Source organism: Neofelis nebulosa, chromosome 2, assembly GCF_028018385.1.
Source record: "Neofelis nebulosa isolate mNeoNeb1 chromosome 2, mNeoNeb1.pri, whole genome shotgun sequence".
Classification (NCBI taxonomy): Eukaryota; Metazoa; Chordata; class Mammalia; order Carnivora; family Felidae; genus Neofelis; species Neofelis nebulosa.
In genome coordinates this window covers 28,272,619-28,300,064 of record NC_080783.1, presented here as the reverse complement: position 1 = coordinate 28,300,064, position 27,446 = coordinate 28,272,619, and the positions used below count along the sequence as shown (strand labels likewise).

Here is a 27,446-nt window from a genome sequence, read left to right as displayed (position 1 = left end):
TCTGACCAGCCGACCAGCCGACCAGCCGTCTTCCAGTGACAATGAAGTAGCTTAAGATACACATTTTTAAAAAACCACACTCTAGCCACACAATAGGATTCTAAGAGAAGAAAGCCCAACATCCAAAGTAACCCTTCAACAAACTTTGCACTAAAAGCTAACCATAAAGAAAAACGTGCTGGCAAAAGTTACAGTGTTAAGATGATGTTTCTTTTCTCCTCCTGGAGACTTTATTGTAGACTCTCGTGGTGCAATTCCATGTTTCTAAGTGACCTGCAGAATAAAAAATAAATAAAAAAAGATTTTGGTATCAAGCACATCAGTTTCAGATGTACACAGACATTAGCTTTCAGTCTATAGGGAGTTAAGGTCAAATATCGAATACTAAGTTACTGACAAAGATGGATTAAAATCCATGTAGGAACAAAAGAATATCCATGGAATTGTTCTGAGAGGTTTAGGAAATTGAGTTATATTTCTCAACTAAATACAGTATCAGATCCCACACTGAATCCTGTACAGAAAGGAAAAATGTTTAGAAAAGGACACTATTGGGCCACCTGGGTGGCTCAGTCAGGTGAGTGTTCCATTTTGGCTCAGCTCATGATCTCACTCAATTGATGAGTTCAAGCCCCACATCAGGCTTTGTGCTGACAGCACAAAATAAATAAACATTTTTTAAATTTTTTTTAAAAAAGAAGGACATTATTGGGTCAATTGACAAAATTGATATATAGGCGGTAGATCATATAAAAATATCAAAGTTGGAGGCACCTGGGTGGCTTAATCTGTTAGGTGTCCAATTCTTGATTTCAGCTAAGGTCATGATCTCATGGTTCATGAGATCGACCCCCGTGTTGGGCTCTACACTGAGAAGGAACAGCTTGCATGGGATTCTTTCTCCCTCACTCTCTGTCCCTCCCCACCCTGTGGGCATGCATGAATATGCTCTCTCTCTCTCTCTCAAAATAAATAAATAAACCTAAAAAAATTATGTACTATATACCAAGAGAAAGAGAGAGACACAGAGGAAGAGAGTTGGAGTGACAGAGGCAGATAAAATGGTAATGCTAATGGAGCAAAACACTAATAATTGGTGAATCTGAGTAAAAGGTGTATGAGGAATCTGTGCCATTCTTGCAAACTTCCTCTAAGCTCAAAATTATTTCCAAAGAGAAACATAAATAATAAAAGTTATACTTCTTTTGACTAACCCTACCCAGAGCAAATCAATCTTTTTTGCCCCTGAGCAGTTGCGTGTTTCTCTTATACTATATTGTTTTGAATTGTTAATATATTTCTTTGAATTTAAACTTGAATCGCCCTCTCTCCATTTCTGATGAAGGGATGCTGAAGTCTCCAGCTGTGATAGTGGAGTCAGCGATTTCTCCTTGCAGCTTTACCTGTTTTTACCTCCTGTGCTTTGATGCTCTGTTTTCCCATGCGCACGTGTTAAGGATTGTCTTCTCAGAGAATTGACCCCTTTATCATTTTATAATGCCTTTCTTTATCCCTGACAATTTTCCTTGCTTTGAAGTCAGCTCTGTCAGAAATTAGTACAGCTTTTCCTTGCTTTTGATTAGTGCTGGCATGATTTATTTTGTCTATCCATTTATCTTTAATCTATATGTACCTTTATATTTAAAGCGGGTGTCTTGTAGACGACACATAACTAGGTTTTGTTTTTCGATCCACTCTGACCGTTTCCTTTTTTTTCTGCTTCATAATTTCATCATGAAGACATTCATGCAGAAGAGTTGAAATATTTGTACAATGAAGATACACACGCCCCCACCTGGATTCTCCAGTTAACAGTTTGGATTTTCTCCTCTCTGCTTCCATCGCTATCTCTTCTTGCATGCTGTGTTCCTTACCTATTAGAGCTCTTGGCATATTAATCATATTTGTTTTAAATTCCTGGTCTGATAATGCCAACATCCCCTGCCGTATCTGTTTGTAATGCTTGCTCTCTTTCAATTATGTTTTATGCATCTTACTATACCTTGTCATTCTTTCTTGATAGTTAGATATGATGTACTGGGCAAAAGGAACTCTCTGAATACGCCTTTAGTGATGTGGTGCTGGGGTGTGTTTGTGGGGGGGGGGAGGGAATAGTTCAATAGTCCTCTGATTAGAACGCAGTCTTTGGTGAGCCTGTGTTTCTGGACTGTGAGCCTCACAAGTGTTTCTCAGTTTTTCTTCTCCTCCAGCTGGGACAAGATGACTACAGCTAACTGGAGTTGGTATTTCCCTTCCTTTTGGTCAGCTGGGCTCTGATAAAACCCCAGAAGGTGAGGTTCTAGTTAACTAGTTTCCACTTGGGGCAGGCCAGGTTAAGAACAGCGTGCTGTATTGAAACATGATTCCTTTTCTCCTCCTGCTGCTGGAAGCATGAAAGGAATTTTCTCCAATACTTACTGTGAGAACCTGCAGAGCTCCTGGAGGTAAATTTCACAATATTGTGGGTGTCCTGCTATGACTGGTCCCCCTGGAGTTGTTAACCCTCTGAGTTGTCTGCACTGAGGTTCCCATAATTTGCCAATTACAGTTGAGGTTTTCATACTCCAATGCTGTATCCCTGGAAGCTTCCACTTGTGAGTCTTTGCTCTCGCAAACCGTAACTTCCTATATCCACCTGTCTGTCTCTCCAACCTTTGGGGGCAGAGGTTTGCCTTTTGACCTCCCCTGTCCTACAGATCCAAGAGGAGTTCATTTCTCAGCCTGTTCAGCTTTTTACTCGTTAGGATGAACGGCAGTTTCTAAACTGTGTGGAACCAGAAACCAGAAACCCTCAAATTGCCCTCTCTCCGTATCTTGTTCCGGTCCATGATCTTGTGATTTTGTCAGGAGTGATAGTAACAGAAGCAGTTGTATTATGGCTAGCTAGGTCCTGGCACTTTGCTCAGCCCTTCCACATAGGCAGTCCTTGTAGCGACCTTATGAGATAGGTACCGCTGTAATCCTCTCTTTATAAATGAGAAAATGAAGCACAGAGGGATTCACTTAACAATTCACTCCAGTTATTAAATGGGAGAACCAAGAGTCAACTCTGAGCTGTGTGACTCCGGAGTCCATACTCTTAATCATTATAGCATGCTGTTTTCTAGCTCTTTTGTATGGTCCTGTCCATTCCGAATCCATTTCCTGGTAATGTGCTCAATGTCAACACTTTTCTAGGGTATGGTGTTGCTCATATTCATTTTGACTAAGAAATGAGGAGCACCTGGGTGGCTCAGTTGGTTAAGCATCCAACTCTTGATTTTGGCTCAAGTCATGAGCTCACATTTCATGAGTTTGAACCCCGCATTGGGCTCTGTGCCGACAGTGTGGAGCCTTGCTTGGGATTCTCTGTCTCCCTCTCTCCCTGCCCTTTGCCCACTCGCTCTCTCAAAAATAAACATTAAAAAAATTAAGAAATGAATTACCAATGTCAATATAATACAAAAGAAATCTTTAAAACTATTTTCCAAATTACCTGGATTAAAAAAAATATATATTCTCCTTGTCCCTTACTTTATGAAGCAGTTCTGTGCCTGGAAATAAATAGAAAGTTCTGAATGAGACATCGTTTTATCTTGAGGTTGTAAATGTTCACCAGTTAAAAGACACGGTACAATATCCATAAAACATACGGATAAAAAGACTAGGAAGTTCAAATATATAATTTGAAAAACTTCAAGCAATAAACTGTGAAAGCATATTTTCCATTTAATAAAGATATTGCTTTCATTAATTTCTTTGTTATTTCTAACAAATCAATAGGACACATGTATGTATATTTATATGTACATGTACAACAAATATTTTAATATCACAAGAGATATTAACAGTGGTTATTTCTGAGGAGTAGGACAGGAGTGTGGGGAAGGCGGAATTCTTTTATTTTTCAGTTTATATTTCCTGTATTGTTTGAAAGTTTTACTATAAGCACATATTACTATTATAATGTTTTGAGCTAATTTAGAAAGTACATTACCCAGGAGTTGGAAAAGATGCCTAATGTACACAAAGGAAAAAGAATGAACATAAAGTCATAATGAAAGTCAAAAAGAAAGTCATAAATGTGTTTTCTGCTGTTTGATTATCAAGAAGAGGACTTTATGGAAGGGATTCACCTCAAGACCTGGCCCTACTGCAAAACGGGCACTTATTTTTTGGACACTCCTGGGCTTACAGGCAGTAATTAGCCTATAGAAATGGCTGGTCCCTAGAAACGAGCCTGTAGGTCAGTGTAGACAGAGCACAGTGGTTTGAGAGCACTCAGGACAATGCAGTTTATTGCCAATTCAGTAATGAACAATAATTACTGAATATCCACTGCTTGCAAAGCACTATATATACATGTGGGAAATAATAAGGAAAGAAAAGATCTGCTTCCATCAAGAAGCCAACAATCCTTAATGGCGGTGGAAGAAAACACACAGGAAGTGAAATTGTATTTTCAAAAAAACATACCAGTGAGTCATCTTGAGAGCCAGATTTTCGGTACCTAAGATGCATAAATGGGCCTATGAACTCCCGTTTCAGAGATCTGCTTTTTCATAATTAAGTTTAACATCTAGATATCAGTGTGTGTGTGTGTGTGTGTGTGTGTGCACATGCATACGTGAGTGTACATCTGTGTGTTATTTCTGGAGTTGTTACTTTTTTTCCTGTTGTTTTGTTTTACTTTCTAAAACTTGCCATCTCCAAACTCATATTAAAAAAAAAAAACAACAGCACACACATCTTACTTCAAATAGTTCTTTAGTAACACAGATACGGTTCTAGAAAAGCCATGTCTTTAAATCTCATTATAGCAAATATCTTTAAAAGAAAACAATATAGTAAACCTTTCCCAATAGTGGGATTGATATGTTACTGGAACAACACTTTTTTTAAAAATTTTTTTTTATATTTATTTAGTTTTGAGAGACAGAGAGAGACAGTGTGAGCAGGGGAGGGGCAGAGAGAGAGAGTGAGACACAGAATCAGAAGCAGGCTCCAGGCTCCGAGCTCTCAGCACAGAGCCTGATGCGGGGCTTGAACCCACGAACCGTGAGATCATCACCTGAGCCGAAGTCAGAAGCTCAACCGACTGAGCCACCCAGCTGCCCCAGAACAACACTTCTTAAAACCCTGATATGACCAAAGAATTCAGGCAGTTCCTAAAGCAATTGTTATGATAAGGATACATTTCTTACCAGCCAATAGTTTGCCTCTAAAACCTGAATAAATCCTGAGCCCTGTGTGGTCCAGTCTATTCAGAGATTCACATTAAAAAATGAACAGTACAGCAACCAAACTAGATAAAATTTTTATTTGTTAAAGTAATTTTTTTTTAAGTTTCTTGATTTATTTTTGAGAGACAGCATGCGCAGCGGAGAGGCAGACAGAGAGAATCCGAAGCAGGCTCTGCACTGTCAGTGCTGAGTCAGTCCCATGCGGGGCTTGAACTCATGAAACCATGAGATCATGACCTGAGCTGAAACTGAGAGTCAGACGCTTAAGGGACTGAGCCACCCAGGTGCCCCATAAAAAGAAATTTTAATTTTCACTTGTGTTTCTTTTTTTTTTTTTTTTTTTTAAATTTTTTTTTTTTCAACGTTTTTTATTTTTATTTTTGGGACAGAGAGAGACAGAGCATGAACGGGGGAGGGTCAGAGAGAGAGGGAGACACAGAATCGGAAACAGGCTCCAGGCTCTGAGCCATCAGCCCAGAGCCTGACGCGGGGCTCGAACTACGGACCGCGAGATCGTGACCTGGCTGAAGTCGGACGCTTAACCGACTGCGCCACCCAGGCGCCCCTCACTTGTGTTTCTGAAAGCAAACCCAATTCATAATCCAGTGTACCAAGTTTCAAAATTCCCTTTCCTTGTCCTAGCTTATAGCCCTGCTGCTGACCCATAGTCCCTCATTCTGCAAAGCCCTAAAATATCCCAGACGCTCAGCTGTACCACTTATCTGACTCTTTCCCCTCTCAGCTTTTATTATGTTGACCAACTGGGTTTCCTGACGTCTTTATAAATTTCCTTTTCACTTTGCACATTAAAGAGCCAGGGCGGGAAGGGGAAAGAACTCGCTTGCCTGTTTCCTTTTTCTCCAGCCCAGTGCCTCTCTGACCTTTCTCTGAATTCTGCAGCATAAATGTGCCAGGAATCGGATGGACAGGGCAGAAGCAGCAGAGATGCAAAGCAGGCAAAGAGAAATTTTCATTAATGTGAAAGGGACCAAGAAGAGAAACACTTAGGACACAGGCATTCATATAAATCTCCTCAACACATTTACTTGAATCAAAAAATAACAGCTGATTAATTTGTGAATAGTATTTTTTAAGTGCTAAAAGATAATAATGGCTAGTATTTATTTAGGGTTTACTTTGCACCAAGCACTAATCTAATCTCTTAAAAATGCATAATCTCAGTTACTCATCCCAACACCCTGGACAGTAGGTAACCTTATTTTTCCTGTTTTGTAGAGGGGGAAACTAAGGCACAGAGAGGTTGAGTAGCTTGTCTGAAGTCACACAGCTTCACACAGCAAGGAGTGGCTTGATATTCAGACCCACAGCATCTCTCTCCAAAGGCTAGACTTTTAACCACAATGTAAGTAAAATATTCCCCAAACTCTCCGTTATCAGTTTGGTCCAGTTTGCATTTTTAGACCTACTTTGTTCTTGGGCTGGATGTCCAAAGATACATTTTTTGATGATTTCCATGCTGTGACATTTACTTCCCTTGCAGAGCTGCTGGCGGCGTTTTTGTTTGCTCCCCTTCTTAACTTGACACCTAGAGACACATGCAGTAACCGTATCGGTATAAGAAACTTTTTTTAAAAAAATGAGTCCACCCACGGTTTTAGATTCTTCCCTTCTAGAGTGCTTTGCTCCCAGGGCTGCCTGGGTGGCTCAGTCGGTTAAGCGTCTGACTTCACCTCAGGTCATGATCTCCTGGTTCACGAGTTCCCGCCCCACGTCAGATTCTGTGCTGACAGCTCAGAGCCTGGAGCCTGCTTCAGATTCTGTGTCTCCCTCTCTCTCTGCACCCACCCACCCCCTACCCCCCGCTCTGTCTCTGTCTCAAAAATGATTAAAAACATTTTTAAGAATTAAAAAAAAAATTAGAGTGCTGTGCTCCCAATGCTAAAGGGTCTGAGAAATAAGACTTCTCTGACTTCTATAAAATGAAGGGAAATTAAGTCATGGATGCTTCTGGTTTGTTTTTTCTTTGTTCAACTGGACAGAAGAATCTTATTGCTATAACAACTTTGGCCTTACTTTGTGTATTCACCTCCTAGTTTTACTTAAATTTCTCAAGCAGTGGAAGTAAGCAGGCTTACCCTGTTTGCGGGCGTATTCTGCTGCTTTGGGTGCCGTTAACATGGCAAAGGGGTGCAAGGAGAGGCGGAAAGGTGGAGCTCGGGGAACCTGAAAGGAAAACAGTCTTATTTTTAGTTTTTAAATTAAAAAAAATTAATGTTTATTCATTTGAGACAGAGAGAGAGAAAGCGCACAAGCAGGGGAGGGGCAGAGAGAGAGAGAGAGAGAGAGGCATAGAATGTGAAGCAGGCTCCAGGCTCCAAGCTGTCAGTGCAGAGCCTGTCACTGGGCTCGAACCCACGAATCCCAAGAGCATGACCTAAGCCTAAGTCAGACGCTAAACTGACTGAACCACCCAGGCGCCCCTTAAAAATTTTTTTTTAATGTTTATTTATTTTTGAGAGAGAGAGAGAGAGAGAGAGAGAGAGAGAGAGAATGGGAGCAGGGGAGGGGCAGAGAAAGAGGGAGACACAGAACCCAAAGCAGGCTCCAGGCCCCGAGCTGTCAGCACAGAGCCCGACGCGGAGCCCAAACCCACAAACTGTGAGATCATGGCCTGAGCCAAAGTCCAACGCTTAACCGACTGAGCCACCCCCAAACAGTCCTGTTTTTAAAAGCTGCACACACTTTGCGCCGTTAACAGCCGCGAGTTGCGACACTTGGTCTGTTGAAGCAGCCGTGGTCCCCTCACACAGCATGGATGTCTGCTGGTGGAACTCATGCCTCACATCGTATGCACGTTCATTCGCTGCCTTTGCTGCCGCGCTTGGTCCCCTTTGCCCGGAAGGCTCTTTCACACGCTGACCCCGCTCCTCACATCGTGATAACCATTCCCTCCTTTTCTGCCTACGGGCTCCTCCTTTTCCATTGAGATAGAGCTCAGATATCACCTTTTCTGAGAAACTCGCCCCGATGTCTCCCACCTCCACTCTCCTATGCTGGCACCCCACCCCCCCACCTTACCCCCCAGGCAGAATTACTGACTCACTCCTCTGTGAACTCAAAGCATGCACTCACGTAGAAGAGCCGCAGTGTGTAATATCTGCACTTAGTCATAACCCACGGTCTGCTGCTCTACACTGGGGACTTCTTCAAGGTTAGGACTGTCTCTTCACTCGTTCATTCCTTCAGTGAGTTTTCACTGAGCACTTACTACAGGCCAGGCCCTCTTTTAGGAGCAGTGGTTACTGAGACAGACCAGGTTCCTGCCCTTCCGGAGCTGAGTAAGGAATCACAAACAATAAATGATTAGACAACCAGGGTAAGCCTACATTGTGATGGGCTTCATAAATGAAACAAGATGGTGTACTAGCAAGTGACTGGATAGCCACCACTTCAGAGTGGCCAGAGGAAGCCTCTAGAAGGGAAGCAGTGTTTCAGCTGAGATTTCCAGAGTGAGTGGCCGACGGCCCTGGGAAGAGCTGGAGAGGAGTACTCCGGGCAAAGGGAATGAGAAGGTCCTCTTGGAATAACCTGTGTTTCCAGACACAGAAAGGAAGCCAGGGTGGTGAGAGCATAGCGAGAAAGGGGAAATTGTAGTTGGGGCTGAGGAGGGAGGCAGGAGCCAGATGCCCTGGGTCCTTGTTGGCCATGGTGTGGAGCTTACGTTGTATCGATTCCAGGAATCAATGGAAGCCACTGACATTTGTTTAAGCAGTAGGTTGACCAGGTCTGGTTTAGCTCTGCTGCTGTGTGGAGCACGGGTTGGAGTGTGGAAGCAGGGAGCCCAGTTAGCTAATTTAACCTTTTCTCTCCAGTGCCTTAGAGAGGAGGCCCTCAAGTGTCATTGGCTGGTTGAATAACTCCCATTCCAGTCAAACAATAGTGGTTAAGAGCAGACACTTTAGTTTCAGACTGGCTGGCTGTGAAGGCCGGCTGCACCATCTACAAGATGTGTGACCTTGGGCCTGTCACCTAACTCCTCCTGTTTCTTCATGTGATAATAATAACACCGGCAGTGACCTTACAGGGTTGTGGTAGGGATTGAAAAGTTAACATATGTAAAGGACTTAAAATAGTGCTTGGCACATAGCACCATATATTAGCTTTCAAATTAATGACAAGAGTAATTATTATTTATGTTTGTTATCACCATCATAATCATCATCTTCCTCCCTGACTCATCTCTCTCTATTGTAGTGAATTACCCAGGGCAACAACTTGGCCACCATTTCCTTTACAGGATCCTGCCTGGAAATAACTAATCGAATAACTAATAACAAATAACTACTCAGAGCCAGCAGGCCTGAAGTAATTCATATCCCTCTGCAAGACCAACAAGTTTCTGCTTTCTCACCGAGAGAGCTTCAGGCATTACATTTACAGAATTTACAGAACTCTTATTTCTAAGGAGCAAGATGTGATTATACAATTCTCTTTATGTGTACATTTCAACAAATATGGCATTTCATCAATAGGACACTTTTACATGATGTACAACTGAGGCAAATACCGAAAGACAAGGACAATAAAATAAATACCCATTTTTAGATTTCCAGGTCAGTAGAACATTTCTACCCTATCATCCAAACTCTTAATGATCAAGTTCCCACATCACTGGTATTCCTTCAAAGTAAGTAGAAATCTTCATTTCCACGAGAACTTGAGTTTAAGATAATTGTGTGGTTTATACATAGGTGGGATTTGGCGGGGGGGGGATAGTTTTTATTTTTTATTTATTTTATTTTATTTTTCTTTAAAGTTTATTTATTTTGAGAGAGAGAGGGAGAGAGAGAGAGAATTCCAGGCAGGTTCCACACTGTCAGCAAGGAGCCTGACGGAGGGTTCAGGCTCATGAACTGTGAAATCATGACCTGAACCAAAATCAAGAGTTGGACACCTAACAGACTGGGTCACCCAGGCGCCCTGGGGGTGTATTTTTTTGTGAAGAAAGGTACTGTATTTATGTATTATTTTGCAATTTTCAATAAGAATAACCGAGCAGAGAGCCCGGAGAAGCCTGTGTTCCTTACCACCCTGTGGAACCTTGGTAGTGGCCCCAATCTGCCCACCTCCAGACTCCTTCACATGAGAAACAGACTCTGGTTTTCACGATTACTATAGGTTTTTGGTTATTATCACACAGAAAACATGGATTAAATAATAAATGAGGTTGTGTTCTCTTTGTTGACAGAATAGTTTATAGCCACCTAAGCAGGAGCCCTTCTGAATTTGACCTCAGCTTTTGCAGTGCCTGGGTGACTCAGTAGGTTAAGTTTCTGACCCTTGATTTCGGCTCAGGTCATGATCTCACAGTTTGTGGATTCGAGCCCCTCATCGGGCTCTGTGCTGACAGTGTGGAGCCTGCTTAAGAATTTCTCTCCCTCTCTGTCTGCCCCTCTCCCACTCATCCTCTCTCTCTCTCTCTCTTTCTCAAAATGAATAAATAAACTTAAAAAAATAAATTTGACCTCAGCTTTCCTTTTTTTTTTTTAATTAGAAAATATGTTTATTTGAGAAACAAAATCCCTGCTTTAACTGCATCTGTAACAAAATAAGAGGGATACAATCAAAGTAGTAAACGTTTAGAGAGAAAAATTTATAGCTTTAAGTGTATATATTAGAAAAGCTCAAAAATCAATGATTTAAGCTTCCCCCTTTAAACCGGACAGAGAAGAGCACATTTGCTCAAATAAAAGAGAAGGAATGAAATAATAAAGAATTCCAAAATAATAGAAAACAAGTACACTACAGGCTTTTTAAAAAAGAAAATCAGGGGTGCCTGGGTGGCTCAGTCGGTTAAGCGGCCGACTTCAGCTCAGGTCACGATCTCGCGGTCCGTGGGTTCGAGCCCCGCGTTGGGCTCTGGGCTGATGGCTCAGAGCCTGGAGCCTACTTCCGATTCTGTGTCTCCCTCTCTCTCTGCCCCCCCACCCCGTTCATGCTCTGTCTCTCTCTGTCTCAAAAACAAATTAAAAAACGTTAAAAAAATTAAAATTAAAAAAAAATAAATAAAAGAAAATCAAAGCCAAACCTCAGCCTTTTTTTAAATGGCTAACATATTTATAGAGTATACCTGCTATCCAGCATTGTAAAAAATTAAACATAAGCATAAGCAACGGCCTCCGTCTTCAAGAAGTAGATATCTATTCAGAAACATGGCCCTAAAACACAGAAAGTAATAAAATGAGGATTCGTATTGGTGGGGCGATTATGGCTATGAGAACGGCCCTTCAGAACAACATATGCCAGGTATAAGAGAAAGAAAACTGGCTTATACGTTGTTCTCGATGCCTTTGAAGATTCAAAACTTGATGTTTTTCTTGCTCTAGCTCCCTATCCACTGGGGAAGACAGACCCCGATGATTTTAAAGGTCACTGCCAGCTCAAATATTCTATGGTCCTGATAATCTGATGCCTCATGCAAGCAGTTCCTATAGCTTCCTGTGTGGTTTGTATGAGAAGTTATTTTCCAAGTAGGGTGAAATTTAAATCCTAAACCTAGAGTTGGTTGTACATTCTTTTTTTCCTTTAAAGCTATTTCCTAATATCATCATCGTGCCAGTGTGGAAGTATTATGGCAATTCTTATTTCTTGATTCAAGTTCTCCTTAGGTGCCATATTATGTCCGAAGCACATTCAACGAAAGTTTCTTCTAACTGGAAGCATGAAGAGGGAGAGAAGATGGGGATATGTTACATAGGAATGTGCACAAGAAAGTCCCCGGATACATCAGTAAGGGCTGAAGAGCATAGACAGGAATCTGCACGAACCTTTCTTTCAGCCTTGAGCAGTAACTTATTAACACGTCATCTGGTATCACTGAGACAGAAGGTGGAAAGTTTCTGATTCTAGATGTCAAAGTGATCGGGTATATGCGTATGACAATCATATTTTCCAAAGTAAAAACAGGGCATGTGGTCTGGAAAGACAGTTGGATCTGTCCAAGAAGTTTTTCAAATGTGCTTGGGATGGGGCAACATCGTATTTTCCAAACATTTTAATGTCTGTGAAGAGAAACGGCAAATTTCAAATAGGAAGAGTACTGGAAAATCCAGGACTCGACTGATTATATATCCTGTAGCAGAATAAACAAACAAACAAAAAATGGACAGAAGATTTTCAGCAGGCACTTCACAAAAGAAGAACGTAGAAATAGCTGCTCATTGATAATCAGAGGACTGAAAATTAAGACCACAATGTAAATTAAGACCTCAGCCACTTAACAGACGGACAAGCTTAAAAAGCCTGAAAGCAGCAAGCGGATGACCTACACTGCGGGTAGAAGTGTAAATTGGGGGGCGCCTGGGTGGCGCAGTCGGTTAAGCGCCCGACTTCAGCCAGGTCACAATCTCGCGGTCCGTGAGTTCGAGCCCCGCGTCAGGCTCTGGGCTGATGGCTCGGAGCCTGGAGCCTGTTTCCGATTCTGTGTCTCCCTCTCTCTCTGCCCCTCCCCAGTTCACGCTCTGTCTCTCTCTGTCCCAAAAATAAATAAAAAACGTTGAAAAAAAAAAGTGTAAATTGGTACAGCCATTTCAGAAAGCAATTAGACTTTATATAGAGTTGAAGATGCACATCCCTGGGACGTAGCAGGTTCACACCCTAGTTCTAGACACACAGAAGCTCTTTCACTGAACACAAGGGCGGGGCGCCTGGGCGGCTCAGTCGGTTAGGTGTCTGACTCTTGAGTTTGGCTCACGTCATGATCTCATGGTTGTGAGATCAAGCCCCAAGTCCGGCTCTGTGCTGACAGCGTGGGGCCTGCTTGGGATGCTCTCTCCTCCTCCCTCTCTGCCCCTCCCCCACTCACATGCACTCTCTCTCTTGCTCTCTCTCAATAAAGAAACAAATAAATGAATTCTTTTACTGTACACAAAGAGACATATCACAGTAATCATCCCAGTGTCTATAATGGAAGAATATATAAATAAACGGTGGCATACTCTTCTACAGCGGAATACTATACGCAGTGAAAATAAACTGTGTGTAACAACAGGGATGAATTTGTGCAACATAGCGTTGAATGAAGAAAGGAATAAAACATTTGCTCTATTTACGAAGACTGTCTTTTATATTACTTATATCAAATTCAAAGAATATGCAGAAGTAAACGATACATTGATTAGACATGTATATGCAGTCAAACTAGAAAGAAAGAAAAGAAAATGATAAACTCGTGATTCAAGATAGTGGAAGCCTGGAGCAAAAGGAAGGGTAGGGGCAGGGAGAGCTCCCAAACGGTTGATACGTCCAATTTCATCCACTTGGCGGATCTGTTGTTTGCTTGGCCTTTATACTTTCAACATTTATTGTGAGTGTTCATTTGGACATCATGGATATTGAAAGCGTGGTTTCCAATCTCCCATCAAGAAGATCTGCCAATACTGAACTTTTGTATAAACGCAGTAGGTCCCTGTCTTTATCATGAAAACACTTTTTCATTTTTGTCTGATTCAGGCTGGGTCAAGAAGAGAAGACACTTGGCGGATTATTGTGGTGAGTGCCTGAGGTTGGGGCTGCAAACGGGTCTGAGGGTGGAAGATGGGCCTGCTGCGGAGAAATCAGGCTGCTATCAATGGACTCCGGGGGGCGGGGGGAAGGAGGCTGACCATCCTGAGTGTGCTGGAGGCCTCCCACCCTGTGCCAGCATCATGCACCTGATATGAATGCTCAGAACGATCTAGCAGGGTTGGGTAAGTGGAATCATGCATATTTACACATAGGGATATTGGGAATCGGGGAAGTTAATAACTTATCCAAGGCCACACAGCTGGTAAGGGACAGAGCGGGGACTGGACACCAATCTCTGAAGAGCATGCTTTGAACTTTGGATGCAGTTAAGCGATGGCGGGTCAGACTCTGGGGTGTGGCTACAGGAAGAGAGAAGGAAAGCAGAGAGGTTCCGATGTTCTCTACCACCTCTCCTCGTCTTTCTCCTGTCTCGGTTGCACTGATTTTTACTCTGCCTCCCTTTCCTTTTTCCTCTTCCTCTGAGAAATGGAGCTGAGGAATGTTTTTATTGCTGGCTTGCTTTGTTGAAGGCAGATTTATGCTCCTTTTTTTTTTTTTTTAGTTTAAAATCGAGAAGGCTATTTTATATCTAAAGTAATTGTAAATAACTCTCATTGGTGTGAGACCTTTACTTGATTTTTTTTTCTATAGGTCCAAGGCCCTCAGCAGAAAAATGGCTCCCTGTCATTAAATAACAGCTCCCTATCAAGAATAGAACCTGAGGATAATTGACAGAACAATACTGGGCCTATGATGCCTTTCTGTCACCAGGTGGCAGCAAATACTCCTGAAGGAAACCATCAAGCCTTTGCACAACCCACTGTATACTGTAGCCAATTCTAGTGGCCAGAAATTTACATAATCTGATTAGTATTCAACAGGGCTTTAAGCTCTTGCTTGGGGAGGATTTTAGCTGTTGTCTAGGAGACAATTTTATCCAAAGGAATCAAGGTTTATTCAGATAGGGGCTCCTGAGTGGCTCAGTTGGTTAATCGTCCCACTCTGGATTTCGACTCAGGTCACGATCTCCCAGTTGTGAGATGGAGCCCCGTGTGGGACTCTGCACTGAGTGCTGAACCTGCTTAGGATTCTCTCTCTCTCTCTCTCTCTGTCCCTGCCTGGCTTGCAAGTGTGCACGGGCTCGCTCTCTCTTTCTCTCAAAATAAATAAATAAATAAACATTTAAAACAACTCAAAAAAGTTTATTCAGGTATATGCAGTAATTCCAGAAGAATCTTTGTCAATAACTTCTTTTGAACAACCTCATCTCCTAGTTAAGTCAATTTTTTGAAATTATGTTAAACCTTGAAAGACTTTTATTTTTATTTTTTAACGTTTTTATTTATTTTTGAGAGAGAGACAGAGTGCGAGCAGCGGAGGAGCAGAGACAGGGAGACACAGAATCTGAAACAGGCTCCAGGCTCTGAGCTGTCAGCACACAGCCCGATGCAGGGCTCGAACTCATGAACCACGAGATCATGACCTGAGCCGAAGTCTGACACTTAACCGACTGAGCCACCCAGGCACCCCTGAAAGACTGTTTTAAAATAGCTCTTCCACTTTAATCTTTGAAATGCTACATCTCCATTGAGGGTTCTACTAATCTTTTAAATAAGATGTGGAGGAGGTCCCTGAGTTGAGCTGATATAAAGCCACAATAGAAAGGCCTGGGTGGGCATTCTTGCAGCAGGGAGGAGCTTGTGAGGTCCACAAGGGTAGAGGATCCTCAGACTTTTTTATTGTAGCTCAAGTGGTATCATACCCTTTGTGATCATTTGGTGTCTAAAATGGGCAAAGTTTATATTGTGTTAATAATATATTTGGATGCTTGATGAGCTTTTTAATTTTTGAACATTTAGAGAAGTGGTTCTCAACTAGCTGTGATTTTGCTTCTGAAGGGACATTTGGCAAAGCCAAGAGACATTTCTGGTTATCACATTGGGGCAAGCTATTGGCATCTAAAGGGTAGAGGCCAGAGATACTGCTAGACATCGACAATGCTGAGGACGGCCCTACACACACAACAAAGAATTATCTGGCCTGAAATATTGAGAAACCCTGATTTATAGGAACATAGAGGAAATCGAATACCCAAATCCCAAGTACCAGAACCTTAACTATAGTTACTGAGGTTACCATGTGCCCAGCACTAGGGGCTTTACTAATTCACCTCATTTCCCGCAACAATCCTATTTTCTTGTCCCAGTTTTTACGATGAAATTGAGGCTGAAGGAACTCAGATGACTTACCCAAGACCACTCTGCCTGGAGCTGGTGGGGCATGGGTTCACACCCAGGCAGTCTAGCTTTAGAATCCTCATGCTTAACCCCTACACAAGCTGCCTTTCCTGTACAAACCGATAAATGAGCTGACAGATCCTGTAACAATAAATAGACGCAGACCTTTGAAGGAATGCCCGCTCCATGACCATATTATCTATTTCCCTTCCGAGTTGGTCATTATGTAGTCCATGTGCACATCTGAGCTTTTTGTTACTGGTCACCCATTGTCCATTGTGAGGACAGAGACTGTGTATAACCGAACAGAGAAGGTGCACAATAAAGTCTCTTTACTGAAAAAGTGAAAGACCAGACGTATAGATAGAAATTGGCCAGCCTTCCTCGAAACAGCATGACTTCCTGTTCTGGCCCTTTGAAAGGAACCTGGCCTGAGCTACTCAGGCACCCATGTTTGCAAACCTTCTTAATTGATAACCCAGCCAAAACTAGAAAGGTTCACAGGGCCATCCCTTCCAGGATGTGATTTTTTTATATTTGGCCTTTGGCCATTCGAGCGAGACCAACCAATCAGTGCCTGATGACTGCCTAGCTGTTCCAAGGCACCGGAAGATAAGGAAAAACACAATGGCTAAAAGGAAAGGGTTAAGCTGAGATATTAATGTGTATGTGTTGGGCGTATTGGGGAAAGGGGGAAAGAGGGCAGCCTGAAAGGGAGAAAGCTGCAGGGAAAAAAAAAAAAAACAAAAAAAAACAAAAAAACAACCAAGCAAGAATGAAGCATTATGGTTTGCTTGGCTCTCTAAAGAACCAAAAGGGTTGGGCTTTCTTTAAAAACCAAAAACAGCTTGGTCTCTGAGGAAAACTGGGCACAGAGTGGCTTTATCTCAACCAGGAGGAATGTCAGGTCCAGTACAAGATATAAAACCCATGAGAAAAGTAATCTTGCCTGATTCAATCACCATTATATCCCTTGCACCTACAACCATATTGAATGAATGAATGAATGAATCAATCAATCAATCAATGTAGTTGAAGCTAGAGTGATCAGAGAAAAGGTACTGACTTCCTCTGTGATCAAGGGAACTTGAGTCTCAGAACTAGAGCCAGTTTACATATGGATTAAGGCGATGGGACAGTGGGATTCAAAGTTACAACACTTCTTTTTTTTTTTTAATTATTTTTTTTCAACGTTTTTTATTTATTTTTGGACAGAGAGAGACAGAGCATGAACGGGGGAGGGGCAGAGAGAGAGGGAGACACAGAATCGGAAACAGGCTCCAGGCTCCGAGCCATCAGCCCAGAGCCTGACGCGGGGCTCGAACTCACGGACCGCGAGATCGTGACCTGGCTGAAGTCGGACGCTTAACCGACTGCGCCACCCAGGCGCCCCAAAGTTACAACACTTCTTAGTAAATGCTTGATTTTTTTTTCCTTTTCTTCTTTCTTTTTGTAAATGCTTGACTCACAAGCTGGACATGGTGAGTTCTTGATTTGCTGTATGGTCTGCGGGTAAAGAACGGGGCGGGGGGGGCTTTTCTGTGACCATAGCCCTGCCCCTGCCCTGGCCTCCCTGCCAAGTGCTGGTGGGGGCATCCACAGTGATCGTGTGAGCAGAGGGCTGGGTATGTGGGTGTGGGTTGTCCCTCACCCCCACTGCACATCCCCCTTTCCTCATCCATTTCCTACAGGTATCTAAAGGTAAACGGATAGGTAGTTCACATCTAAATATCACCTCTTGTTTAATGCTTACTAAATGTCCATACATCCATAAGTAGCAAAAACGGAATTGGCTGTAAAGACCATTCACAATTCTAAAAAAAACAATTTTTTTTTTAGATCAGTATATGGAAGAGATCAAAGAAGGCAAGGACCGAGGGCTCTGTAGAAGAGGTGTCAGAACTCGGGTCACTGGAATTGTGATAATTGCCGCGTCTACTGTTGTGATTAAAGGACTCTCGTGGGAAGAAGTGTGGCAGCAGCAAACTACAGAATGTATCACGAGAACAAACCTTGCACATCTTGCCTGAATTCTGGATGTTCTGATACATCATGCAAGGGGAGTTCTTGGGCTTGCCAAACGTGCATTACAGAGTAAGTGAGAGATTCCGTTCACCAGAGACAGAGGCAGAATCTAGACTCAGAGCTTGGCGACCTGTTTGCTGCCTCTACTTAGCCTTACGCAAAACACATTTGTCCTTATGAACACAGCCCTCACGTGAGGAAAGCGTTTTACAGACCTTTATGAGCCAGGTAAGACGTGGTCCCCTCTGGTTTTGTATGTTTCGATTAACAACTGTTATTTCATGCAGTTGACAATGTTAAAAATCCACTATAAATGTATAAAAATAAAGAAATCCTCTCTAAAATTTCCTCTTATTGATAGTCTCGGGTCTCCCCTACCTTGGTGGCCCCAGAATTGGTAGAAGAATCGGCTCCATACATTTTAAACACTTCCTCAACTGGGAGACTGTTCTGTTAAAAAAAAAACAACAGCACCAACAAATGTATTATCATGTCATGGTTTTTCTTTTATTACAACACAAAGCAATTGTAGCTCCAACATGTACAGCATCATGCCTGGATAGCATGGGCACTAAATAAGTAATTTCTGAATAAGCAGGTAAATCAGAATCACCTGTATCCAATTATTTATGTCTTTCATTCTGGTTTTTTTGCCTTTTAAATGAAGGTTTTCACAATACCATATAGGCATAAAAGACTTTTTACTGTATCTTTAAAACCAGAACATTTAATATTAGTAAACCTTAAGCATTTAGGAAGAGCGGTTGAAAAATAAAATAAATATGCATTAATATCAAAATGCACATAAGTAAATATAAAATCCCCATATAGGCAAACAGTGTTCTTTACCTTACCATTAAGATTCCAGCGTAAGATGATAAAATCATTGCTTCTCTTTCTTTCCGGTTTGGATATGTGGGTCTGCCATGAAATGGCATTTTCCTAAGGGGGAATAGGAGTAAATAACAATGGAAGGTTTGTTTTTGGGTTTTTTGGACATCTATTAAGTTTATAATGTTATGCATCTATTTACAAAATTAATGTGGTGAATCTGCTCTCAGTAAAGTACACACTTAGAATTCTGAATCTTCCAACAATGGTGATGAATTTGCCTTCGTTGGTCCATGTTTTCACAGCTAGCAACCATTGGCCACTATGGTGGACACTTATGGTTTTGCCAACCCGGATCCTCTTCCCCTTCTTGATGGAGGGAACTGCTTTACCCACTGTAAGCCTATGTGCTTCTAGGGAAGCCATGAACACCCCTAGATTCCAAGGGTAAAACACTGCGGACTAAGCTAGTCCGCGTATTCCATGCCCCCCACCTTCCACCTCCAGACAAATCAGGGGCTGAGGCACAATTGAGACACAATCTTGTGATCTTTTAAAAAAATCTATTCTCCTTTGGACTGGATGTTGCAATAAAATGGGCTGAAATTAAGAATAATGTCCACCCAGGGGAAATAGTCCAGAAGTAAATCCTGATGACACGATTTGAGTTTTGAATTAAGCCCTGCCTAATGCAGACCGACTCATGGACTTTTCAAACGCAAAGTTAATAAATTCCTTCTTCCCTCCTCTTTTGGGGGGTGAGGCTTACGTCTGGATTTTCTGCTTATTACAACTAAACCCTAACTGATACAGCGAGCCAGGACAAGGTGTGTGTTCTAAGGCAATGGAACAGAAAAAATAACTGGCCTCTGGAATAAGCTATTCAATCCTGTCTTCATTAGACATGGCAGAAAATACCAATAATCCTGGAAAGGATTGACACAGCTGTAATTCAAACACCTCAGCCCAGGTAGATATTGAGCTAAATGCTTAAGAAATTGTGTTTGATAGTCCTCAGAAAGAGCCTTTACCCACAGAATTGACCGTTTTAAAAATCATGGCATGGGCACAGTAAAGTATGGTCCATATTTCTAAGACAGAACATTATGTGGGAGAAGGATCTTCATCTGACAGAAACCAATGTGTAGATACAAAATATACAAACAAGTATATGAGTTCTCCAAGTTGACAACTATAGGGTTTCTTCAGGTTTCTAGCTGGAAAGGGATGGATACTCACCCTGCAGTGTTTTCAATGGTTTTTTTTTTTAATGTTTATTTATTTTTGAGAGAGAGAGAGAGAGAGAGTGCGTGCGAGCAGGGGAGGAGTGTGAAAGATGGGGACAGAGGATCTGAAGTAGGTTCTGTACTGACAGCAGTGAGCCCGATGGGGGCTTGAACCCATGAACTGTGAGATCATAACCTGAGCCGAAATTGGACCGTCAATTGACTGAACCACCCAGGCTCCCCACCTTGCAGTATTTTCAAATCAGAGTGCCTCGAGGTGGATGATGCCAGATAGAAGTTTTCTCTATCACTACTCATAGTCATATATTTGAAAGAAAGAAAGAAAGAAAGAGAAACCATTTCCACTTACACTTTCTCCCACTCAAGCCAAGTGAAGTCTTCCAAGTGATCCAGCCATTGCAAAGCAACATTGATGGCCAAGTCATAGTGTGCCTGGGAGCGGGAAGCAGACAGAAAAGGGATGGGCTTAGACATTGGCCGAAGCACTCCCTGGACCCAATGACAATGGCACTGCTAAGCCTATTCTACTATATTGTCACATCCACAAAGGTGAGGATCATCAGCTAACCTGATTCCCAGACAGAAATATTTAGGGATCTTCAGTCATTACATTTACCTCTCACTAGAACTGATTTTTGTTTTTGATTTATGGTGACAGGAAAAGAAAGGATGGATTCTTGGAAGGAAACTGGGAATCTGGGTTCAAATCTAGGTATTGCCAACAACTCATGGTATATCTTCGGGTAAGCAATTGATGTTTTCAGCACCTCAGTGTCCTCAAATTTTAACATAGAAAAAAGTGAAGGTGGGGGGAAGAGGGCCTCAGAGAACAATTTTGAATTCTGTGAACAGAACGTCAGAAATGTGCTCCCAGGGGCACCAGGGAAGTGGTGTGTCCACCTGGGGTGTCAGGGAGATCCCGGGAGGCTTCAGAGAGAGGGCCCTGGTGGAGCTGGGGCTTGAAGTATCAGGAGAATTTCTACAGGTGGAGAAGAACTTGAGGGTGGAGGGACCAGCATGAGCAAACGACTGGAGGTAGACCCCAATGAGTGGCTTGCTAAGAGTCTAGTATGCAGTAAAAAGCTGAGGACCAGTTCAAATATTCATTCCATGCCTGTTGACCATCTTTTCCTGGTAATTTCTAAGCATATTCACCTTGTCCCCATCCAAATATTCTTTCTCCTCTCTCTACCCCGCCCCCCTCCAGAAAAGGGAAGGTTGGTTTTGTTTTTGGGGTTTTAGATGGGTTCTAAGGTTCTAACTTTTTCAAAACAATGTACAGTTGACCCTTGAACACCCAGGGGTTAGATGCACCCACCCCTGCAGTCTAAAATCTGTGTACTGTGAATAGCCTGCTATGGACTGGAAATTTTACCAGTAACATAAACTGTCAATCAACACATATTTTATATGTTGTATATATTATATATTGCATTCTTATAATACAGTAAGCTAGAGAAAAGTTGATTAAGAAAATCATAACAGAAAATATTTACAGTATTGTACTGTATTAAAAAAAATTCTGTGCATAAGTGGACCCACACAGTTCAAATCTGGGGTCAAATCAAGGGTCAACTGTACTTCTTCCAGTGACTAAACAAAACTAGAGAGTGAACAACAGCAAAAAGAACTGTGATTGGTGGTTGAAACCTAATGGAAAGGTTGATGCTGGACTAGCCGTGTGGGCGTGGCCTGTTTGCTCATTACAAATACAAATTCCCCAGCCACGCACCCCCAACTTCCGCAATCAAAAGGGCCTTGCGTTGAGACCTCATTAAAGTTTGAAAGCACTTATCTGATCGATTTAAGTTCCCCATTTAACATGTGCACAGAGATGTACTTTAGAACACCAGGCCTAACTGCTTATTCAGCTCTAGGGAAGTCAGGCAGGGACGGAGGGTAGGGCAGGGACACATCCTTTCTTCCTTAATAGTGCAAACAGGTAAGCATAAAGAAGCTGAGGATTTACTTATTAGGCCTTTACATAATTTCCGTGAGGGGAACTTTCATTACAGAACATGAATCTGAACTTCAACATTAACAATGATGACGGATTTTGATTATTCCATTCTTTGGTTTTCTCCATGAATGCAAACGATAAGTAAGTAAATAAATAAAATTAGAGAACTGCATAACTTATTTTGTCAAAAAAATTGTTGAACAACATGTATGTAACGTTTAACTTTGCATCCATTTTGCTTTTTAATCTTTTCTAGGAGCGAAATAGCCAAGAGCAAACAGTCTCATAACTTGGACTTTCTCGTTATTTTTGCTTTCAGTGTAATGAGTCGAAAAGACCGTGTGGAGGACTCTAGGATGAGGACACTACGGGAGGATCAAGATTAGGCTTATTTAGGATATACATTAGGTCCTTGCTCTGTCCCCTGAACACAAAAAAAACACAAATGTGACTTGCGTCGGCATGCCTTTCTTTACCATATCATCTAGAAAGGTGAGTTGCCTTCTTCCTTTTGGGTCAAATTCATTTTCCCGAAGTCTGATGCCAATATAATCTCCCCTTAAAAGCAAGAGAGCAGCATTGAACCATTGGGAAGCAGAGGGGAGCTCAGTTTGCCGAAGCGCGCTCTTTCCAGTGCCTCCCCTCCCCCACCAAAACCCAGGAGCTCTGGTAGCTCAGCTAATATTCGCTTTGAGTTAAAAGGCAATTCTGCAACGGTGCAGCTTTAAATGTTCAACCACCATGAGCTTACCTCACATTTATCTAAAAATAAGACTCCCGTAGTCGGAACAGGATTCATGGGAAAGCAGGAGGCGGGGCCGCATCACAAATTCCCACACGCAGAAAAGGTTTTACAAAACCCAAAGGATTGAGATCCACTGTTTAAAACAAAGATTCCCTTGCTGCCCGTGTTAAACCCAGGCAGAATGTCCACAGTTGAAAAATTCCAGCTCAGTGATATTCTGTATGGATGTATTCTCTCGCCCTAAGGCCCCTTTTCCCCCATTAGAAAGCAAATATCCTGAGGAGTTATACAGAAAAGCGTACCAGAAATTCCACTTTTAGTGTGTCCTGTGCGATCCTTCCCTACCAGTGATTTTAATGAGGGGTCCTGGCAGGAAAAGAGAAAGTGGTTTACCGCCCCCACCCCCCAGCCCCCCAGGGAGAAGAGCCAGAGGGACCTGATAAAGGAAAGAGGATTCTGGCTCCCCGGGTCTATCTGCACACTTTTACATAAGGCCAGTTCTGTTTTCAAGGTCTTTACCAAGCACTATGGGCAAGTTACTGTGGGGGGTGGGGTGGGGTGGGGTGGGGAATGGGGGTGGTAAGTTTGTGTCTGGTTTCTTAAAGTTCTGAATCACTAGGCTAAGATTTTTTTTTAAATTCTCAAATTTTTGCTTTCTAATTCCAAGGCAATTTATTTAAAGTAGCCTAAATGTATTCTTTAGGTATAAAATTATACTTATATCAGTTTTGAAATGCCAGTTCTACATGGAGGAATTGACATTCCTGATAATAGGGTTTTTTTTTTATTATTATTATTATGTTGGCCTCCAAGCCCATACATGTAATTATGTGTAGTCCTACATATTTTATTCCAGTGTTTCTTAAGGACTTGTTAAAACATCATTATCTTAGTAGTAGAGAAAGGACATTGGATGAAGACTGTGATAAGGTCTTTGATAAAAAGGATATTATTGTTGTGCCTATAATATATATGAAACAGAACAGCCTTTTCTCCCCTTTTCATATGGTCTGTGATTTTCACCAACCTCTTAACAAAGTACCAAATCATAGAAAAGCTACCATAGGAGAAAAAAGATTTTTCCATGGGAGAACTTGGCTTTTTTTTTTTTTTAAGTTCAAATGGCAAGAACAAGGAGATGAATTATTTAGTTGATAAGACTAACAATGAAAGAGGCAGGCTACACTTATAAATGTACCTTTGGGCACATTTTGCAGAAATCTCGCCTGTGTTCCTGGCAGGGCCCTTTCAAAGGCACACCCTGTCCAGTAGAGGCAGCCTGGCATGGGGGTTCAGCTGTCAGGTTCCAGAATGGGGATGCCTCAGATGTGCAGTTCATGGTCTTGGCAGAAACATCTCTCCCAAGAGAGTCAGCATCCTGCTTTGCACCACACGTGAGGCTTCTCAGGCAGGAGGCAGAAGCCAGATCATCTAGCTTTCTCCTATAGTGCAGGAATCCATTCTTCTCTTAGATTTTTACCCTCTGACAATATCTAAACCATCAATGACCTGAAACCCACCAAATGCCGAGTGTAATAAACGAAAGCTTATTCTCAATCATACTTACAGGAGTTTTTTCATTTCCTTCTTTAGGAGCTTTCTTTCCATGATTAAGGCTTGTTCAGATGAGCAGATATCTGTAGCTTACACTGCACTTGATATCCTTGGGGAAGAGTCAGCCTCTTTGAGCCTACAAGCTACAGCAGCAAATCAGAGAGAATTTGAGTTAAGGATGCTATCACTCCAAATACCAGTCATGGAGTCCTAGACTCTGGAAGGGATCCGGGAGTGTGCAGAGCTCAGGCCTCTTATCCAGCCGGTTCCAGGTTGGAATTAAACTGGCTTGGGGGTGGGAGGGCAGTGCACTGTACCTTGAATTTGTCTGACACCTCTTATTCTTTCCAAGTTTCCCAACATTCACCATTTACTTATCCTTGCAATAAATAAGCAAGTAAAATAGTCATGACTCATGTAATAGTAGATGAGACTATTTGGACAGAAACATCCAAACATGCTGTGATCTGAACATGTGAGTTCTGTGTGCATTCCACATAGTGACTCCCAGTGAATCCACCTTGGTACAATGGCTCATAATGGAGTTTTCTATAGAACCTGTGTACAACTTCCTATGGCCGGTAGGTCCTGGAAAGAATACATCATCATGGCAAAGGTGAGGCCATGTCTTCAATTCTTATCTCCACATTGAACCAGAAACCGGAGTTTAGGTGATGGCATCAGAAGGCATTTGAGGTCACAAAAAGGAGTTTATTAAAAAAATCATCACTTTTAAATGGGACATCTAAGGAGAGGTATAAGTAGAATATCAACTATGTCCACAATGTTTTATTTCTTTTTTTTTTTTCCAACGTTTTTTATTTATTTTTGGGACAGAGCGAGACAGAGCATGAACGGGGGAGGGGCAGAGAGAGAGGGAGACACAGAATCGGAAACAGGCTCCAGGCTCCGAGCCATCAGCCCAGAGCCCGACGCGGGGCTCGAACTCACGGACCGCGAGATCGTGACCTGGCTGAAGTCGGACGCTTAACCGACTGCGCCACCCAGGCGCCCTGCACAATGTTTTATTTCTTAAACAAGATGGAAAGCAAATTGTGATGGTTACTTTTATGTGTCAGCTTGGCTGGGCCACTGTGCCCATACATTTGGCCAAAAATTATGCTGGGTGTTTCTGTGAAGGTATTTTTTGTATGAGATTGACACTTAAGTCAATCAACTTTGAGTTGAGCAGATTACCCTCCATTATGTGAATGGGCCTCATCCAATCAGTTGAAGGCTTGGATAGAAGAAAGATTGATTCCTCCCAAATAAGAAAAAATTCTGCCAGAAGAACTCTCCTCCGAGTCTCCAGCCTGCCAGCTACCCCTTCAGATTTTGGACTGGCCAAGCCACCACAATCATGTGAGCCAATTCTTTACAGTAAATTTCTCTTGTACATGTATATACATTATACATAGATACATATATGCTCTGTTTCTCTGGAGAACCCTGAGAACAAATATAAAAAAAATGTTAACATTTGTTGACTCTGGGAAGATAAATCTATAGGTGTTCATCATATTACCTTCTGTGCTTTTGAAATTGTGCATGTGTTTTTAAATTGCCACTCTAAGTACGGTTTGAATAAAACTTTAGAAACTTCTGGGAAAAAATGTAGTCTGTAAACTACATTAAACATGATGCTTGATTTGATTCAGCTCTCTAACAATAAGCAGAGAGAAGACAGGATGTCCTTAATTTAACACGAATTCTTCACCAGACCAAATTAATTATTTTGGACCATTCTTGCTGCCCCTGCAGCTGCTTCAGTCTTGGATGGGATGTGGAAAAGATAAAAGGGGGGGTAACAAAGTAGGAACATTCCACAGGAAATGAATGAACTGCATAGACAGTAATATAGCTCTCTAGAAGAGTCAAGCGGGAGAGAATACTATAAGCCAGAGAGGGGACCTCATAACCTAGAGAAGGAAAAGCACTGGACGGGGGAGGCCAGATGCCAGGATGTAGTGTCTGCTGTACCACTGACCGACTGGCATGGCTGTGGCCAAGCTTCTTGGGTCTTCTGCATTCCAGTCTCAGGTGTTGTCTAAAAAATGATGAGCCTGGTTAATATCACCAAGAGCATTTTTCACCGTACCACTCGAAACTTCATAAAGGCTAGCACAAATTATGATTCTTCTAATTCACTGAGTTGGAAACGCATTTGTCGGCCGAACATTTGTCTTATTTCAATTCGTTCACAAGGGGGCAGATAGGCTCCCTTAGCTTTGATGCTTTTTTAAAAAGCAAAAGACTTAGCATTTGCTTTAACCCATTCTTGTTGGTAATTCTGAGCCAGCCCTTAGAATTTCAGACTTAAATTATAAAATATGCATTTCTTGCCCACTGTGATAACTTCCCCTTGGACCACCCTCCCCAACACCATTCAACGTGGCATAATAAACAAAGGTTTAAATCTTAAAAATATGAGCGAGCCTCACCCCCAGGAGGTCCAAAGACCTAGTAAGGCTATCAGCTAGCTGTGTCACCTTGGACAAGTGAATTTATGTCTCTGTGTTTTTCTGTTTCCTCTTCTGCAAAACAGTCATTGAATGATTGGAGAGGTCCCTTCTAGCTGTAGAGTTCAGTGACTTCGTACATTGAGTAGCTCCGTGTGGTTGAAAGGGGGCCGTTTGCATAGACTATTTGGTTTAAATTTGAATTCAGCCAGTCACTCTTCTTTTCTGTCTACAGAGCTTTAACAAAAACCAAGACTCTGGCTGGAAATACACACAAAGGGTCTAATGGAAAGATGTTAGCTGTCTCAGGCATTAGCTGTTTCATAGAAACCAACCCCCCAGAAGTCACAGCCCACATACTCTGTAAGAATATCATGCCCTGAATATCTGTAAATATCTGTATACTCCATGCAGATCCCCTCCCTGCACCCCTGTAGCTATGATACAGGACTCTCAGATTGTGTTCTATTAGGTGCCCAGCCCTTAATAAATTCCCCTTTCAGAATCTCTTACCAACCAGAGACGGATTCTGGTGCTTTTGTTCTCTCCCTGCTTCTGGAGGCGTGCTGGAGCATTGAACATCATCGTCTTGGGCTGGTGCTCACAGACATCAGGAAAACACATGCCTTTTTTTTTTTTT

At 42.2% G+C, this 27,446-nt stretch overlaps 1 protein-coding gene across 9 annotated transcripts; it reads right to left on the bottom strand.

Annotated features, from left to right (window-relative positions):
* Positions 1 to 23: 23 nt before the first annotated feature.
* C2H2orf80 (chromosome 2 C2orf80 homolog) lies at positions 24 to 27,446 on the bottom strand. Of its 9 annotated transcripts, none has more exons than XM_058707146.1 (9): positions 27,320 to 27,446; positions 24,361 to 24,490; positions 22,525 to 22,606; positions 20,438 to 20,520; positions 18,865 to 18,952; positions 18,389 to 18,460; positions 7,319 to 7,406; positions 6,650 to 6,768; positions 24 to 273 (listed from the first exon to the last, which is right to left on the bottom strand). In XM_058707146.1, exons 2-9 carry the CDS (start codon positions 24,399 to 24,401, stop codon positions 265 to 267), a joined length of 582 nt encoding a protein of 193 aa, XP_058563129.1. In that variant the 5' UTR covers positions 24,402 to 24,490; positions 27,320 to 27,446; the 3' UTR covers positions 24 to 264. The 9 variants fall into 9 exon arrangements, with proteins under 9 accessions (XP_058563129.1, XP_058563112.1, XP_058563103.1 ...); XM_058707129.1 differs by lacking the exon at positions 24 to 273 and adding an exon at positions 1,307 to 3,533; XM_058707120.1 differs by lacking the exon at positions 24 to 273 and adding an exon at positions 4,261 to 4,489.